Raw genomic sequence first — 15,527 nt, forward strand, 5'->3', positions numbered from 1 at the left:
GTTTGCGTGCTGCAACGTGCACATATGCCATAAGTATATGTATCTTAGACCACCACCCAGTGAAAGGTTTTTGCCACTGCTGCCCTAAATTAACAGTATTACTGATTACCAACATATTTTTTTTAGTTTCCTGTAATGGTTAATCCACCAGTATGTCCAAGATCTTAAATCAAAATAATATCTTTAATGCTTAAATGTAATTATTGTTGCTATTCGTGAGTTTTCAAATTCACTGTTTTACAAAAAAACTGAAACAAATAGTAAAGCATCAATTATTTTTTGATTGAGATGCCTAAATACAGCTATCTGCTTGCATTCCTACACAGGAAAATCTGCTTTAGTGGTTATCTGTTATTCTTCTTCTCAAATTTGGGTACAAAAACGTAAATTCAGTTTGAAATTCTTCACTCCTAATCAAAATGGTGATGCGTAGAGAACTCAGTGAGAAAGACAGAGCCTGAATCAAAGCCGTTCATGATGCTGGATGGTCTTTGAGACATAAAACGTTCTCACAGTGTGGTCAGTAACATGGACTGGATTACAGAGAGTAGTATAAACTTAAAGGGAAGAACAGATTCTGAGAAGACATTATTGAGGCTTCAAACATCCAAGAATGCCTAAAATTTGCCAGGGAGCACAAACACTGGACTGCAGATGACTGGAAGAAGGTACTCTGGATGGATGAGTCCAAGTCTGAACTCTCCTTTCAGCATCATCGTGTTTATGTCCACAGAAAAGCTGGAGCATGTTTTGATGCCAGACATGGACATGACAAGGACATGTTTTCCATGAAAACTCCCACTTTTATCCATGTGCTAACATAACTGCACAAGGGTTTTCTAATCATCAATGAGCCTTTCAACACCATTAGCTAACACAATGTAGCATTAGAACACAGGAGTGATGGTTGCTGGAAATGTTCCTCTGTACCTCTATGGAGATATTCCATTAAAAATCAGCTGTTTCCAGCTACAATAGTCATTTACCACATTAACAATGTCTACACTGGATTTATCATTCATTTCATGTTATCTTCATTGAAAAAAAATACTTTTCTTTCAAACGTAAGGACATTTCTAAGTGACCCCATACTTTTGACTTTTGAACAGTAGGGTGTGTATATATACACACACATATTTCAGCACCCTTATAAATGCATATAGTGAGTATAGCTAATTGATACTACTGGATGGATGAATGGATGATAGATGGATGCATTTTCAGAGGGATGTTTATACTTTAATAACCAAGAAGAAATCCACTGAATTAATAAGAGCTCACTCAGTTTGAACCAAAGCACTTTAATGTTGTTTACAATCTAAAATCTATTTTACGTTCTTCACAAATAATACAGTCAGTTTGTACCTCGCCAGTGATAGCCTATGTAGGTAAATTATTACATACACACTAATTACAGGACAATCTTTACAGTCTGTTTAACAGCTGATTGTCTAATGGCTTACTTTGAGGGCCAGACGCAGCACTTGCAGCTGGCATCAAAGACAGATCCAGTTCCACAGTACCTCAGATGGGTGATGCCACCAGCACACATGTAGAAGCTGTTCCTGTCATCTGGGTTGGCGTACAGTCCGTCAGGTTTGCCATTGCAAAAGCCTGGTCCTGGTGCATGTGTTGTGGTGGTGGTGGTGGTGGGAGGAGAGGTGGTGCTAGCGCCAGGTCTGGGGGTGGTGGTTGGGGGCAGTGGGGGAAGCTCTGAATGGTAGAAGGAAGAAATGTGCGTTACTTACGGGATTTGAAGGAGTCAGATATCTGTAATAATAGTCATTCTCCTAACCAATAACTTGGACATTGCTCTGCATTATTATATTACTCCAAAGCTTCTGGTCAGCATGATTAAAGTCCAAAGTATTGCATTACTATCACAGAACTATTTGGAACATGCTTGTTGTTACAATTGTAAAAAAATATGATAATGTTGCACAATATCTTCAATCATCACATTCATAAGCCCTTAATATGGATACGAAGGAACACATCTGTATAAATATGCCTCAGACTTACCAATATTAAGCAGTTTGCGGAGATGAGCCATCAGAGGGTGGTTGCCCTGACCACAGAATTTTCCAGCAAAGTCATCCAGATCCAGGGCCCACACAAAGGCACCACCAAACTTCTGCTCCTGAAGGTAGCGCACCTAGTGGAGCAAAAATAAACAGAGACTTGTATAACTAGCTTGTTGTTGTGCTGTAAATATAGAGATGATATCGTGTGTCACACCCACCTTGGTCTCAAAACTCTCCCGAGTGTCAAATCCCACCCACTCATTGTTTTTAGTAGCATAGGGGACTTTCTGGTCCTCAATCCACTGAACTGTGGTGTCCTTCAAAAAGCCACAGATCTGGACAAAAGACAGTGTGATAACATTAGTATAGCTTTATAATATATATATTTTTTACTCTTTACATGCAAAGGCAATCGAAATTGTCCATTATATGGTAATTAGCTTACTTCATCCTGTAAAACAGACCTCATAGTAGGACCAGAATCCAGCTTCACGTGTGAATTGTCCAGCTGATGCAGGTCCGCTAGCTGGGGCTCCAACTCCAGTGTCTGATGATGTCAGACGGAAGGTACGACCATAAGTAGCAAATCCCATCCTCAGCTTCTCCACTGGGGTGCCGTTGTCTCTCCAGTACTTCATAGCAAAGTCCTGGAGAAGTTCATGGAAGAGGTGAAATACAATTGCACAAAAAATAACCTCTCCAGTTAATTTTTCTTCAGTCCTCAGTCTACTTACTGTGTTGAAGTAAATGAGCTCTCCGTTGTCCTTTGATCCACGATACAGAGGACTGTTGTGTCCTGTGAACTGCTCCCAAGTTCCATGGAAGTCGTAGGTCATCACATTGATGAAGTCCAGTTCTCTGGAGAAAAGGAAAAAACAGGAATACTCATTTAAAAGCCTTTTGCACAACTCCCAGCTTGCTGCAAACAGTGTTTCAAAACAGACCACTAACTTGGCAATCTCAACGATTTCATATCCGCCATCAATGGTTCCTTTTCCAGCAGCCACTGCAGCAGTCAGCATGAGCTGACGATTACCGGTGGACTTGGCCTCAGCTGCGTAAGCTTCAACAAGTTCCTGAGAACGTATACCACAAATAAAATAAGAATGAACCCAATGAGATGAAAATCATAAAACAACAGCTGTCCATTGCAAAAGAAAACTGAACCAAGGGATATTTGTACCCACCCTGCAGAGCAAAGTGAACCTTTGCTTGTCCCCTGGAGGACTTCCACGGGCTCCAGGGTACTCCCAGTCCAGATCCAGACCATCAAATCCATGAGTCCTCAGGAATTTGATTGTAGACTGGATGAACTTCTGACGGTTAGCAGGAGTGGACACCATGATGGAGAACCTCAATAAAAATTTAGTTTTGTTATCATTTTACACCAAGAAGCATGTTAGGGTCAATCTGCAATTGGTGGCCCATTGGAGGCGAGTTGGGGGCCCATTGGAGGCCAGTTGGGGGCCCATTGGAGGCCCCGCGCCTAAACAACACCCATCACAAGCTCACTCATCCACAACTATTAAAATACAAATACAACAAACATTTTTTTACTTGCCAAAACAGAACTGCCAAGAACACAGCAAACAAGATGCAGCACTAAACTAAGCTGTAACGTTATTAATCTCTCATAGTCTATCTGCATGATGGACAGTGTAATTATCACTGTCTTCAATAGTAAAAACTGTATTTTGATGGAAAATCAATGCTTATAGACATCATGTGCTGAATAAATCACATTCATTCAACATTTTTGCTGTGAAAACTTTGGGAATTATACAAGATATCTCTCATTTAACAAATACATCCATGTAAAATAACAGAACCAATACTTCTTTTAGGGTTCATTGTCACTAACTGTATTTCATTTTAGAGACAGCTTGGTTAGAAATTTAGATTTAACTGTTACGTCTATGAATGAGAAGAAAGTATTAACACAAAATGAAAATACAATAAATTCTGAGAATATATTTTAAAAGGTTTTTTTATGGGAAAAAAGTTACATTTCATGAAAAATGTAGAATTTTTGAGGTTATTCAGTTATAAGTTTTTGATGCTCTTTAAATTAGACAAGTACATTCACAGTTTATTTCCCTAATAGTTTATTTAAAAAAAAAATCTGTAAAATAAATGAACTGCTTTTAAATTACTTTGTCCCATTTTTCCAGCATTGGAAGTTACACATTTGTGTTTATGATTTAAAATCTTACTGTGATGAGCCGAAGTTCCATCCTCCAACAGCCAGCAGAGTTTTCAGGTGAGGATTCCTGGATGGCAGAAAGAGTAACTCAGACTACTTTAAATTTCTGTATCCTTGTTATTAGTTACTAGAACAATGTTCATGGATACTGACCTACCTCTAGAGGTACTGAAGACTATCCAGACACTGACTACTTACTTTGTCTTCAGAGAATTGAAGGACTTGTAGAGGACGTCATCATTCCACTCGTAGGTAGCCAGCTCATTGTTTGAGTTGATGATGGAGAAGGCATAAATCAGATGGGTACACAGGAAGGGGTCCACATTTTGGGGCATGAACTTCCCCTCACCTGGCCTGTACTGGGACCAGTTGGTGAAGTAGCACGCCATCTCGGTGGCAGACCCTGGTTAGAAGCACAGGAACATCAGAGATGCACTGACTCTTGATATAAAAATGAAAATCCAAATGATGGAAGGTGTTACAACTTACCCAGCTGGCATATCACCAGACATAAGCCTTAGGAAAATAGTAAAGCAAGTGAGAGAAATAAAAACACATATCATATATTACAATAACACGCATAATATAAAAAGGCATGAATCTGTTGATGAAGAATTCACTAGAATCTTTAAGTACCTGCTAGAATTGTGAGCCTCGCCATCTTGAATTCACTGGATGACTAGAAGACATAAACAAGATCAGGGTTTACAACTGAAGAGACACAAGAAAGTGTCCATCGGTAAGATATCAGAAAGTAAAACAGAGCCCTTGCTTCCCCTTGTAAACTCACCTTGGGACTAATGAGATATCCATATAGCTCCAGTAGAGTTCTGCCTTTTATACACTTAACTGCGCAGAGAGAAAGGAAGGGGTGTAGCAGTCTCTGATAAATCAGGGCAATAAATCTAAAGATTATTAGGACCTGTTTTGATGAGCTCATGTAAAGCCATATGTAGTGTAGACAATAATTTACTAAGAGCAGTACTGTACTGTACTGTTCAATGGACATGTCATATACCATCAATAAAAACTGAGAATGAAATACTGAAAATAGGAAACTACCACAAAGAGTTAATAGTTGGATATCAGACAAATCAACATTAGTTTAAATACAAGCAATTCAATTTTAAAAGAAAAGCAAAAAAGGTCAACTGTTTAGTTAACTTTTCTAGTGTAAAGCTCCAATATTAACATTCCTGTTCCTGCATTTAGTGCTAAAGTATTAAAACCTAACATAAAACATGATGCACAATAGAAGGTATGCACTGAAATGTGTGATCTCAAATATGATGTGGCACATTACATAATAATTATCAAAACAGATGCACATAAACTAAGAAGCATTTTGAAATAACTGGTGACGTTCCACTTTCAGATTAACAGCTTTGATTATGTTATCTGAGCTCTGGCCGTGACCATTGACCAAGACGTGTCACAGCTGGCCACTTGTTCTCCCACCCTCAACAACAATCCTCAGCAGACTCACAACTGGCTGGGACAAGACACAGCTTGTTTGCTGTCACTTAGAAATGTCCTTATTTTTGAAAGAGAAGCAGTTTTTTTTCAATAAAGACAACAGTAAATGAATGATAAATCCAGTGTAGACATTGTTAATGTGGTAAATGACTATTGTAGCTGGAAACAGCTGATTTTTAATGGAATATCTCCATAGAGGTACAGAGGAACATTTCCAGCAACCATCACTCCTGTGTTCTAATGCTACATTGTGTTAGCTAATGGTGTTGAAAGGCTCATTGATGATTAGAAAACCCTTGTGCAATTTTGCACATGCAGGCCAGTTCAGGATCACAAGCAGTTCACATCAGAGCTCCAAAATAATTAATCCAAACTGAGCACTAACATCTGCCAAAGTGGGGACATGTTTTTAAATGTTTTCAGATCCTTATCTGTGCTGCTCAGAACTGTGGTGGATACTGACCCATATGTGTGTGTGTGTGTGTGTGTGTGTGTGTGTGTGTGTGTGTGTGTGTGTGTGTGTGTGTGTGTGTGTGTGTGTGTGTGTGTGTGTGTGTGTGTGTGTGTGTGTGTGTGTGTGTGTGTGTGTGTGTGTATAGGTGTGTGTACAGTTGTGGTCAAAAGTTTACATACACTTGTTAAGAACATAATGTCATGGCTCTCTTGAGTTTCCAGTTATTTCTACAACTCTGATTTTTCTCTGATAGACTGATTGGAACAGATACTTCTTTGTCACAAAAAACAATCGTGAAGTTTGGTTCTTTTATGACTTTATTATGGGTTAACAGAAAAAGTGACCTAATCTGCTGGGTCAAAAATATACATAGAGCAACATGAATTAGCAATTTTGGTGACTTAGAAAGTTGTGTCAATGAAATGAGCTTCATAGCATGGCCTCTTAACTTCTTGTGAGTGATTATGAGTGACTACAGCTGGTGACTTCTCTGAGACCATTTAAATAGGGCTCATTGGATACAAATGCCCAAAAACGCTACAATGGGAAAGTCAAAGGAGCTCAGCATGGATCTGAAAAAGCGAGTCATTGACTTGAAAAAGTCAGGAAAGTCACTTGGAGCCATTTCAAAGCAGCTGCAGATCCCAAGAGCAACAGTGCAAACAATTGTTTTTAAGTATAAAGTGCATGGCACTGTTTTGTCACTGCCACGATCAGGAAGAAAATGCAAGCTATCCCCTGCTGCTGAGAGAAAATTGGTCAGGAGGGTGAAGAGTCAACCGAGAACCACCAAAAAGCAGATCTGCCAAGAATTAGAAGCTGCTGGAACACAGGTGTCAGTGTCCACAGTCAAGTGTGTTTTGCATCACCATGGACTGAGAGGCTGCCGTGCAAGAAGGAAGCTCTTTCTCCAAAAGCAGCACCTTAAGGCTCGACTGAAGTTTGCTGCTGATCACATGGACAAAGATAAGACCTTCTGGAGGAAAGTTCTGTGGTCAGACAAAACAAAAATTGAGCTGTTTGGCCACAATGCCCAGCAATAAGTTTGGAGGAGAAAAGGTGAGGCCTTTAACCGCAAGAACACCATGCCTACCATCAAGCACGGTGGTGGTAGTATTTTGCTGTGGGGCTGTTTTGCTGGCAATGGAACTGGTGCTTTACAGAGAGTAAATGGGATAATGAAGAAGGAGGATTACCTTCAAATTCTTCAAGATAACCTAAAATCATCAGCCCGAAGGCTGGGTCTTGGGCGCAGTTGGGTGTTCCAACAGGCCAATGACCCCAAACACACATCAAAAATGGTAATGGAATGGCTAAATCAGGCTAGAATTAAGGTTTTAGAATGGCCTTCCCAAAGTCCTGATTTAAACCCCATTGAGAACATGTGGACAATGCTGAAAAAACAAGTCCATGTCACAAAGCCAACAAATTTAACTGAACTGCACCAATTCTGTCAAGAGGAGTGGTCAAAGATTCAACCAGAAGCTTGGTGGATGGCTACCAAAAGCACCTAATTGAAGTGAAAATGGCCAAGGGACATGTAACCAAACATTAGCATTGCTGTATGTATATTTTTGACCCAGCAGATTTGGTCACTTTTTCTGTTAACCCATAATAAAGTCATAAAAGAACCAAACTTCACGATTGTTTTTTGTGACAAAGAAGTATCTGTTCCAATCAGTCTATCAGAGAAAAATCAGAGTTGTAGAAATAACTGGAAACTCAAGAGAGCCATGACATTATGTTCTTAACAAGTGTATGTAAACTTTTGACCACAACTGTATGTGTAAAATATAAAGTGCCAGAATTGGTTGTATGTTTGGTTAAATTGATACAGATGGAAATGTGAGCAGTTTTGCAGCAACTGTGTGAACAAAGGAGTATGTAGAGGAAATAGGAAATTATAACTGGAATGTTCTTTCCTTCTGGACACAATGCAAAGGAGCACACTATGACAGTCAGTGCCAGTGTAACTCTAAATCATCTGACCACATCTGACCTCCATACCACATAATGTAGTCTTATCCTTATGGTGCAGAGAGCAGCTCATCTGAAAGCAGAGCCTGTTAGCATGCAGGTGCAACAGTCTGTGGTATTGCTGAATAAAACTGCATGCCCAGTTTGTGAAAGAAGTTACACTTTCATTACTGTTTGTCTGTCACTGTGCTGATTTTGAGGAAAACTTGTGGAGAGGTGGAGCTTGGCTAAAGGAAGAACACATAAAATTTAGTTTTCTGCGCCTCAAGCTAACTGGCTTGAAATTGGAGTTGCATCTGATGTGTGTAATGTTGCATGCAACACATTTATTTCAATTGTCATAGCCAAATAAAATCAGGGACAGAGCTGCCAAACAGGAATTGACCAATATTTGGTCCATCAAAATCTAACTCTTACTCAGACCCCATTTTGTGTTTTGTCAAGTTTTACAAACTTACATATCATGGCAGAGTGGACTATTGGCTTAGGAAAGACTTTAACTCTCTGTGCTCCTTTAGTGAAGCATGTGTTTGAAAAGAGCTTCTTCCCACAGTCAGTCCTCTTCGTATGAGCCATATAGGTACCTTTTAATAAAACTCTGCTTAAACCTAAGTGGATGACTGACTGAAAGCAGTTAGTGGAACTGTGAAGGGGTCAGTGGAAGCAGCCATCTCTCTGTTTAATTATTTAATTATTATTGTATTATCACTACCAGTTCCTCGGTCCATGTTGTTCATGAAAGGTAGAAGGGCATGTGTAATGTGACGAGGAAAGCCAAATATGAAGCAACACATTCTGCAGGAGCCAGGAGGAGAGCTGCTGTCACCATCGCCATCGGCAAAAACATCCTGCAGTGCTACACAGACTCTGAGGTTTTGTTGCCGACACACCCCTATCATCTGGCTGAAAGTAAATGTCTTCAGGTAAAGACATAAGAAAAGGGAACAATAGGGAAAAGTCCCATTGTGACTGATATTGCACGGTTACACTAACCTTGAATCTGGAAGAGAACACAATGATGGCTGAATAAGACAGTTTGAATTTGCTTTTTGTTTCCAGGTTTCATTTCAAAAAGGTATCTCTAAAATTTGAACAGTTGTATCCTCACATCCAATATCTTAGAGGAAAACAGATGCTAAACACTGCTTTTAAAAAATCATCTTCTTTCTCATAAAATATTTACAAAAATTTTTTGAAATTTTTGGGAACCTGTACTATTTACCTGGATGGTAGCCAGCTAGCATGCTTCTTCTTTAACACCTTTCACTAAACATTGCTGTTTCTTTCTACTTGCTGTTGGCCAGTGAAAGAGCATGAGTGACATAAGTTGTGCCAGTTTACGCTGAAAGATTTGACCTGAGACCTATGTAGACTTTATAGTTAGTCGTCACTGATCCTACCACATAATTCTCCTAACAAGTAATAAAGAACTATATAATAACTCTTAAGTACGATGCTTCACTTTACTTGAGAGTGAGCAATCATGGTAGGCAATAGTGAGGTAATCCTGAAATATGAGAGAACTGAGTAACTGCTCACTATATGATGTATCACTACTTGAGGGTGCTCAAAAAGAGGTCACCAGTTGCATCCTCAGTCACCTTGCAAACTGGAAAACTGGGCCAGTCTTTCAACATTTTATGACTACTTAGATTAGATGACCTCAGAATGACAGCACCCAATGAGGTCAGGTAAATCTTACTACATTTCCAAACCAGAAGAGGCCATCTAAATCCAGTTGGAACAGTGAAAGACAGTATGCACGGTCTTTATCTGCATTGCTACCAACATTTATTCTCATGGTGGAATTCTGTGCTCAGTGGGTAGAGTGGCCGTCTTGTAACTGGAGGGTTGCCGGTTCGATCCTGGCCTGGAGAGCTTATGTCCAGGTTTCCCTGAGCAAGACACCGAACCCCTAACTCAGGGCTATTCAATTAAAAACTGACTCGGGCCGGATTTTAATACTAAGAACATGAGCTGGGCCGGATGTTTTTAGCAGACAGTGAGCAAAGTTAACCATTTAAAATAAACACAAACAGATCAGATAACAAACACACTGGATGTTTATAAACGTATTGCCACATCCAAAAGGACATAAACACAATAGAAGAGCAGTACTTAAACTAAACCTGTGCTGAAATACTGCTTCTTTAAATTTTACATTTCAAACACACAACTTCAACACATTTTGATAGGTAAATATAAGCACAGGTTAAGGTGCATATGAACATAAAAACTAAGTGCAGATTAGAAACACCATCTTTTGTTTTGGTCACATCTCAAAGTGCATTAAAAAGTAACTTGGTTAACAGTAACTTTTCAGAACTTGAGACATTATTCTTCTTTTGAAATAATAAAAAACAGAGTTTGTCCCTGTCCATATTTGGTCTCATCTGAGACAGTCACATCTTCAGTGCATATAATAAAAAAAATAAACAGTAGGCACAGTGATAGTTACTATCCCTTTGAAACGAAATAAAGCTGACATCAAAGTGCATAATAAAGTGCAACTAAGTGAAATAACTGTCAAAACAAAATGTCTTTCTTAAATATTAAACTTATAGTAAGTGAACATAAAATAGTCACATAAATACATAAAACTACCTTTAGTGTCTGCTACAGCACGCTGCTTTGTTGCACTTACCATGTCTCGAAGACATCTGTGGCGAGAATGTTTGACGTGTCAGACCTGTTTGATAGCAGATGTCACACTCGTCTTAACTTTATCGTCCGTTAAAACTTCATCCACGACAGCCAACATGCAGTCCTTCACAGTTTCTGAGTCTGTGAACAGCCTCTTTTTCGTGGCCCTTTCCTGAGCTGTGCAGGTCCGCTTCATTGTAGTACAGCACCGGTTGTAAGATGCAGTCAAACTCTGAATTATAGCCGCTCTCTCATGACATCCCTCGGGAAAGTTTGTCCGAAACGCGGCATGTTTTCCAACGTGGTGTCTTCGGACATGATAATCTTTCAGCGCTGCAACGCACTTGTTGCAGAGTAAACACACTGGTTTGGCGTTCGGACTTGGTGGTAAATAAATAAATACTTGTCAGTCCACGCAGGATTAAACCGACGGTTTTCCTCGCCGATTTGTCGTTTCAGGATAGAAAAAGACATGCTGCTATTTTCGCCTGTACAGAACTGCTAATGTTAACTTTTCAAACGCGTCTCCTCAACACAATGCATTGTGGGTTAGTTGCTAGGTTACGGTAAGTGTTGCATTCAATGTTTGCAATAATGTTGGAATTTTTGTAAGAACTTGTCAGTGTTACTGAAAGATGTTTTTCTGTTTTTCTCGGACCCAAGTCCCAATCACTCGGCAGTTGCTTTAGGGCCACTCGAGGGTTGCTTTCGGGCCGCATGTGGCCCGCGGGCCGCTAATTGAATAGGGCTGCCCTAACTGCTCCTGATGGGTCGTGGTTAGCGCCTTGCATGGCAGCTTCCGCCATCAGTGTGTGTGAATGGATGAATGTGATGTATAATGTAAAGCGCTTTGGGTATCGTCGTTTCCGGTATATAAATACAGACCATTTACCATCTGTGGGTAAGATAAGTATTTTGTCTAATTATTTGTCAAAGAAAATGGGGATCCGTCAATAAGTTTTTATTCTCATGGAACAAACAGATTTACATATTTTTTTATTTCACTTCATTTCTGCTTTACAAGTCTATTTCTGAACATCACAATGAAAAGAACAAAAAAGTGTTTTTAAGGCATCCAGCTTGTAGAGGCAGACTGAGCATAATTCACAAATGGTCACCCCGTAGTAAACTATTAGGGCCACACACAGCACTTGCAGCTGTCTTTGAAGACAGTGCCATTTCCACATTTCCTCAGGTATGTTCGGCCACCTGCACAGACGTAGAAGCTGGTGCGGTCATCCGGGTTGGCGTACGTGCCGTCTGTTTTGTCTTTACAGAAGCCTCTTCCTGGAATGGGGATGGTGGTCTTTGTGGATGGAGCAGTGGTGGTACCGCCAGGTTTGGGTGTGGTGGTGAAGACTGGTTTACCAGTGGTAACGACAGGTTTAGGGGTTCTAGTCGTTGAAGCTGCTGTGGTAGAAACAGCAGGTCTCTTGGTTGTGGTCGATGGAAGAGGTGGCATCTCTGTGTGAAGTGGAAGGTACAGGTTGGATATGGAAGCATACAGTTTTAATAAAGAGTGTCATTCTAGTTTCAATAAACCTCCCAAGTCGTAACACTGATCATTTCATTATTCTCATCCTGCCTTGACAAGTTGCAAATTTATTGGTTTATTGAACAGATGAGAAGCAAGACTTGCCAACATCAATGAGTTTACGCAGATGGGACAGAAGAGGATGACTTCCCTCTCCACAGAACTCTCCTTTGAAGTCATCCAGGTCCAAAGCCCACACAAAGGCACCACCATACTTCATGTCCTTCATGTACTGGACCTGTGGATTGATCCGGAAGATCAGTCGTCCAAAGGAATGAAGAATGAATTATATCTCTTGAATACTACCCTGTAGACCACCTGCCATTCTTAAATCCTATTTGTTGATGTCCCACCTACCTTGATCTCATAGCTCTCTCTGCTGTCGAATCCCACCCACTCATTGTTCTTGCTGGCATAAGGAACTTTCTGGTCATTGATCCACTGAATGGTGGTTCCCTTCAGGAAGGTGCAGATCTGAAACACCAGAAGAATGAAATGCTACTGATTTGTTCTACGGTCCAAGCCCTTCTACATTTTGTGTCAGGATGCATGTCATGTTGCTGAGACTTTACCTCATAGTAGGACCAGAATCCAGCTTCACGTGTGAATTGTCCAGCTGATGCAGGTCCGCTAGCTGGGGCTCCAACTCCAGTGTTTGATGATGTCAGACGGAAGGTACGACCATAAGCAGCAAATCCCATCCTCAGCTTCTCCACTGGGGTGCCGTTGTCTCTCCAGTACTTCATAGCAAAGTCCTGGAGAAGTTCATGGAAAAAATGAAGGAAGATTTTTGAAAATACATACCTTCAGATGTAATTTTCTCACAGTCTGCTTACAGTGTTGAAGTAAATGAGGTCTCCAGTGTCATGTGATCCGCGATACAGAGGACTGTTGTGTCCTGTAAAACGTTCCCAAGCTCCGTGGAAGTCATAGGTCATCACATTGATGAAGTCCAGATGTCTGTAAATGGATATAAAATACTGATTAAAAATGTCAAGCCGAGGTAACTACTGGGCCACCCTATAATCAAAAATAGAGACTGACTTTGAATATCAGCATGTAAAAAAATACCAGCCATACTTGGCAATCTCAGCAATCTCATATCCGGCATCGATGGTTCCTTTTCCAGCAGACACTGCAGCAGTCAGCATGAGCTGAGGTCTGCCGGTGGACTTGGCCTCAGCAGCATAGGCTTCAATAAGTTCCTACAAATGATAACAATTGATAAGACATTTCTTTAATAATACTGGCATCAAATAATGACGTCTTTTCCCATTGGCTCATGAGTCCCTGGCTACCTTGCAGAGCAAACTGAACCTCCTCTTGTCCTCTGGAGGACTTCCACGAGATCCAGGGTACTCCCAGTCCAGATCCAGACCATCAAATCCATGAGTCCTCAGGAATTTGATCGTAGACTGGATGAACTTCTGACGGTTAGCAGGAGTGGACACCATGATGGAGAACCTAAGGAAATTAGTTTAATATTTAGTAGGACTTAGTATCATCCTAAAATGTCATCCATATTATCCTGTCATTCTATATTCGGTATTTGAGATATTTTTAAAATTGACCAGTTTCAATTTGCACTTACTGAGCTGAGCCAAAGTTCCATCCACCAACAGCAAGCAAGGTCTTCAGATCAGGGTTCCTTTTCAGACAATGATGTGGCTTTATAATTTGCATAGTAAAGAATATTTGAGTTGGCAAAAGCTTGGTTAAAAAAATGGTATATTTATATATCTGATATGGATAAAAATATATAATAATAATCATTTATTTTTATTTATATATATATATATATATATATACACACACACACACACACACACACACACACATATATATGTATATGTATATATATATATATATATATATATATATATATATATATATATATATATATATATATATATATATATATATATACACATATATATATATACATACACTGTTTGACACAACAGAAATGGAGGTTCTTACTTGCTCTTCAGGCCATTGAAGGTCTTGTACAGGGTCTCATCATTCCATTCATAGGTGACCAACTCATTGTTGTTGTTTATGATGGAGAAAGCATAAATCAAATGGGTGCACAAGAAGGGATCCACATTTTGGGGCATGTATTTCCCAGTCCCGGGTCTGTACTGGGACCAGTTGGTGAAGTAGCACACCATCTGAGAAGCAGTTGCTGGAAATTATAGAGAAAAAAAGTCTGTGGCTAGCATTGTGTTTAATCCGTCTTTTTAAACTCACTAACAGTATAAAATTCAAAGAGCAGCTTACCCAGCTGGCACATCACCAGGCACAAACCTAAAGAGAGGACAAAATTAATGATTAATGCTGTACACTTGGAAGGGATAGCATCAAATCTGTATGTGGTTTAATGTATCATGCTATTGAAGCATCATGGAAACGTAAAGGACTGGCATGTGAAGAAAGTTACCTGCTAAAATAGTGAGCTTGGTCATGTTGATTTTGAAGCTCAGTTTTTCTGCTTCTTTTCCTGAAGAAATAAACAAGAAATAAAGCAAAGACAAATAATTCAAACTCATTACTTAGTTGAAATCATGATGAACTGAAAGGATATGACCTATAAAACTATTCAACAGTGACTCCATTTATGTTTCTCTGCCTTAAAATATCTATTCTATACTCTACCCCTGCTTGGACTAAGCTTTTACTTATTGTTTCAGCAACAACATACCTTAGGATACTGACACTCATGTTTTGATTTTCCAATCCAGCTCTAAATCCAAGTACAGCACTTTATACAAACTTACAAGACACACTGTGAATGCATTCACCAAATTTAATTTCTTAGGAAAATAATAGCCCCAGAGGAAACTAAATCAAACACTTCAGAGCCAAATCTCTCCAATCTACAATCAAGTAGCTCTGGACATCACAAGGGGAGAAAAGGTGAAAAGACCTGCAGAATTCCCAGAACAAGCTTACCTTGGGACCTTAGATGGAACCAATGTGGATGAGTTCCCCAGCGTCATTTATACATCAGCTCACTGTCAAAAAGTCAAAGGGAGGGGGGCAGTACTGACTCGTTAAGTATAATGTAGATAGAAAAAGGAGCAAGATAAGTACAAACAGACAGTGATAAGCTGCACTATATGGTATACAGACTGTGGAAGAAAAGAACATATTTCAACATCTGGCTCATGGCATGAGTCTGAATCAAACAGTTCAGTCCAGTTCACTCCAACACGT

General features: G+C 39.8%; 2 protein-coding genes across 2 annotated transcripts; both read right to left on the reverse strand.

Annotated features, from left to right (window-relative positions):
- Positions 1 to 1,281: 1,281 nt before the first annotated feature.
- On the reverse strand, positions 1,282 to 5,182 carry LOC111564447 (acidic mammalian chitinase-like). Its single transcript, XM_023264017.3, has 12 exons — positions 5,018 to 5,182; positions 4,864 to 4,906; positions 4,717 to 4,743; positions 4,426 to 4,630; positions 4,238 to 4,294; positions 3,212 to 3,377; positions 2,976 to 3,100; positions 2,759 to 2,882; positions 2,489 to 2,671; positions 2,243 to 2,359; positions 2,023 to 2,155; positions 1,282 to 1,713 (listed from the first exon to the last, which is right to left on the reverse strand). The coding sequence occupies exons 1-12, from the start codon at positions 5,165 to 5,167 to the stop codon at positions 1,460 to 1,462; spliced, it is 1,584 nt and encodes a 527-aa protein (XP_023119785.3). The 5' UTR covers positions 5,168 to 5,182; the 3' UTR covers positions 1,282 to 1,459.
- Positions 5,183 to 11,723: 6,541 nt separating this feature from the next.
- Positions 11,724 to 15,298, reverse strand: LOC111564448 (acidic mammalian chitinase-like). The gene is made up of 12 exons (XM_035945351.2): positions 15,264 to 15,298; positions 14,752 to 14,811; positions 14,592 to 14,618; positions 14,292 to 14,496; positions 13,903 to 13,959; positions 13,610 to 13,775; positions 13,392 to 13,516; positions 13,148 to 13,271; positions 12,884 to 13,066; positions 12,669 to 12,785; positions 12,417 to 12,549; positions 11,724 to 12,241 (listed from the first exon to the last, which is right to left on the reverse strand). The coding sequence occupies exons 2-12, from the start codon at positions 14,774 to 14,776 to the stop codon at positions 11,910 to 11,912; spliced, it is 1,494 nt and encodes a 497-aa protein (XP_035801244.1). The 5' UTR covers positions 14,777 to 14,811; positions 15,264 to 15,298; the 3' UTR covers positions 11,724 to 11,909.
- Between the last annotated feature and the right edge of the window lie 229 nt (positions 15,299 to 15,527).

The sequence above is a fragment of the Amphiprion ocellaris genome, chromosome 5 (assembly GCF_022539595.1).
Source record: "Amphiprion ocellaris isolate individual 3 ecotype Okinawa chromosome 5, ASM2253959v1, whole genome shotgun sequence".
In the NCBI taxonomy this organism is placed as follows: Eukaryota; Metazoa; Chordata; class Actinopteri; family Pomacentridae; genus Amphiprion; species Amphiprion ocellaris.